The sequence below is a fragment of the Limulus polyphemus genome, unplaced genomic scaffold, assembly GCF_000517525.1.
Source record: "Limulus polyphemus unplaced genomic scaffold, Limulus_polyphemus-2.1.2 Scaffold10842, whole genome shotgun sequence".
Taxonomy (NCBI): Eukaryota; Metazoa; Arthropoda; class Merostomata; order Xiphosura; family Limulidae; genus Limulus; species Limulus polyphemus.
In genome coordinates this window covers 7,880-11,574 of record NW_013676452.1, presented here as the reverse complement: position 1 = coordinate 11,574, position 3,695 = coordinate 7,880, and the positions used below count along the sequence as shown (strand labels likewise).

Genomic DNA, 3,695 nt, shown 5'->3' with positions numbered 1-3,695 from the left:
TACTCTTCTATCCAATTTGCTAATTTATCCCCAAACCTATAGAGTCTAATTTTTTTTACTAAGCCTTTTATGTGACACCTTGACAAATGCTTTCTGAAAATCCAGATACACCAAATTTACACCCTTACCCTCATCTACATAAGCAGTAACATTTTCAAATGTCAAAAAATGTGTTAGTCAATATTTTCCCTTAGTGAAAAGGATGTTGACTATCCAATAAAATTCTAAACTTTATTAAATGACTTTGCAAAGCATCTTTTATCAGGTTTTCCAAACCTTTTCCCAAAACTGATGTAAGACTAATGGGTCTATAATTACTGGGACAATTTTTATCACCTCCCTTGAAAAGAGGAGTTACATTAGCTAACTTCCAATCCTCTGGTACCTGTCCACTATTCAAGGATTTATGGAAAAAATAGTAGCAAGTGGATCACACATCCAATCCATGCAACACATCCTTTTGTATATGGTTTAATTCTTAGAATACAAGGATCTTACTATGGGGGAATCTCTGGAATTTGTGGTCATATAGAAATAAAACGTTTTAAAATATTAACTTTGTCAGAATTTCTAACTAACTTTTAGTTAAATATTCTTTGGTTATTTCTTATTTGAGCACAAATACAATAAGTTATGAGTCTGATACATTGTTCTTGATTTACTTAACGTTCTTTAAGTTTGTGTTATGAATTCTAAACATCTTAGTCAATATATTCCCTAAGATTGTTAACACACACTTTCCAATTATTGTCTGAAACCTTTGTATTCAATCACGTTATTTCTTCACCAATACTTCAAAATCAAAACAGTTAATGAGAAAAAACAAGAAATTAAAGAATCAGAAATTATATTAAAAGTTAGAACTCTGTTAAACGTACTGGTTCGATTGAGAAGTTATAACTTTGTTAAAGGTACTGGTTCGATTGAGAAGTTATAACTTTGTTAAACGTACTGGTTCAATTGAGAAGTTATAACTTTGTTAAATGTACTGGTTCGATTGAGAAGTTATAACTTTGTTAAACGTACTGGTGTGATTTAAAAGTTATAACTTTGTTAAACGTACTGGTTCAATTGAGAAGTTATAACTTTGTTAAACGTACTGGTTCAATTGAGAAGTTATAACTTTGTTAAACGTACTGGTTCGATTGAGAAGTTATAACTTTGTTAAACGTACTGGTTCGATTGAGAAGTTATAACTTTGTTAAACGTACTGGGTCGATTGAGAAGTTATAACTTTGTTAAACGTACTGGTTCGATTGAGAAGTTATAACTTTGTTAAACGTACTGGTTCCATTGAGAAGTTATAACTTTGTTAAATGTACTGGTTGAATTGAGAAGTTACAACTTTGTTAAACATACTGGTTCGATTCTGAAATACATGAAACAGTGAACTATACTTATTTGTATAACATTCAATAAAAGTCACTTACAACTAGGTTGGCAATATCTTCTCCTACTTCACGTATCCTGTTGAACCTCAAGTGTAATATTGTAAGAGAGGTCAGAGTGTACACAACGTCAGGAATCTGTAGCAAAACACATGAACCAACATCGAGATTTGGTTTTCAAACAAAAACACAGAAATATGTTTATAAAATGAGGTCTGACATTTGAAGTTTACCACCACCACTGAAACGCGAGGTCTGATAAAGGAATTATGTTTAAAAAGATAAACCTTGTAATAAACAGAAACAGTATAATTAGCGTGTTTATAACTGCAGTCAACATTATTTAGTGTTTGTTAACTTTATGATTCAAAGGCAGTATTTTATAAGTGTTTATTGAAAAAACATTTGTACGAAGATGAACGACTTTTCATCACTATATCAGCAGGTAACTACAAGATTATCTATTCAATTCAAATCATCAATCCCTTCTCATCATTACCTGAGAAGGTAATTAAGAAATTTACAACTCAATTCTGATTCAATAAATCGAGGAAGGGTTTCTTCAATCACTTCTCAGTCTAGGAAAACACTTTTAAGAAACAGGTTCCACCAATGAAACATCTTTATCATTTAAGAACAACTTTAAGGTCATCAATACATACACAGACACAGAGCTTATCCCAGAATTAATAACAATCAGATTTTGGAACATGGCTAAAAAGCATTTCAAAACTTTTTAAACATTTTTAAAAACACTACTGAGCAACAATTTTAAAATCAAGTTATGTCACTTACTTCGTTTAATTTATTATGACGAAGATCAAGAACCTTAATCTGCTTGAGATTAGCTAGCGAGTCTGGTAAACTGGTGAGAGAATTTTCATTGAGAGCTAGTGTTTCGAGATTGACTAAGCACCCAATCTCTGGTGGCAGTGTTTGAAGTTTGTTACTATAGAGGTAAAATTCTTGTAAATGGGTCAGCTCCTTTACTGAAGATGGTAGAACAACAATCTGAAAAATAACGTAAAAACAAACCTTCAATAAGCATAAATACTGTTAAATAATTGTTTTTTCCAACATCGCTCACTGAAACTTGTATCATGAAATAAATATCAGTAGTTTGTACTAATATCACGATAATCTTTTACACCTTTAAAGTGCAGTACCTAAAAACCACTCATCAAGTGAGCATTATTTGTTTGTCATGATGTACGTTTGTCTGTAACACAGCATCTCAAGTTGGCTACAATGTGTGTTGAAACACCATCTACAGCAGTTTGAAACTTCAGTAGGCACTATAAAATTTTCTTTTCAAATGATTAAAAACAAAGGTTTTAGTTTTAAGCAACACTTCCAATCTTATTACAAAGATTTTTAACTTGTCAGATTAAAGTATACTGAATAGACCTTTTATATATCATACATAGTACACCTTGTTGTAACTGCTTTTAAAATATGACAGAACGGACAACTATGCTACATACTGAATAGAGGATACACCTTTTATATATTACAACAAGGTGTACTATGTAAAACTGCTTTTAAAATATGACAGAACGGACAACTATGCTACATACTGAATAGAGGATACACCTTTTATATATTATACATAGTACACCTTGTTGTAACTGCTTTTAAAATATGACAGAATGGACAACTATGCTACATACTGAATAGAGGATACACCTTTTATATATTATACATAGTACACCTTGTTGTAACTGCGTTTAAAATATGACAGAACGGACAACTATGCTACATACTGAACAGAGAATACACCTTTTATATATTATACATAGTACACCTTGTTGTAACTGCTTTTAAAATATGACAGAACGGACAACTATGCTACATATGTATTTAAATTTTTGTGTGATAAAAAGTTCTTATATTTCACCAGAAAGGTTATTTTCTTACCAAGCCAGATAATTCTTAATAAAACTCTCTCATGGGTGTAAACTTTCATAAAAGAAGGTATACTAGTAGTAAAAACAGACATCTTGAAATTCAAATCAACTTCACTGAGTCATCTAATTCCAGGAGGTTCAGCTGTTTCCAACTCATGCAACACCACAGTAAAGATGTTAGCTGTTTCCATCTCATGCAATACCACAGGAAGGGTGTCAGCTGTTTCCATCTCATGCAACACCACAGGAAAGGTGTCAGCTGTTTCCATCTCATGCAACACCACAGGAAAGGTGTCAGCTGTTTCCATATCATGCAACACCACAGTAAAGATGTTAGCTGTTTTCATATCATGCAACACTACAGGAAAGGTGTCAGCTGTTTCCATATCATGCAACACCA

At 32.1% G+C, this 3,695-nt stretch overlaps 1 protein-coding gene across 1 annotated transcript in view; it reads right to left on the bottom strand.

The window, feature by feature from the left end:
- LOC106476548 (leucine-rich repeat protein soc-2 homolog) overlaps positions 1-3,695 on the bottom strand; it is a gene marked incomplete at both ends in the record, with an annotated part of 14,029 nt that overhangs the window by 2,997 nt on the left and 7,337 nt on the right. Inside the window, 2 exons of the mRNA XM_013937197.2 lie at positions 1,431-1,526; positions 2,184-2,399. Of these exons, the coding sequence (XP_013792651.2) occupies positions 1,431-1,526; positions 2,184-2,399 (312 nt within the window). The remainder of the gene's footprint in view (positions 1-1,430; positions 1,527-2,183; positions 2,400-3,695) is intronic.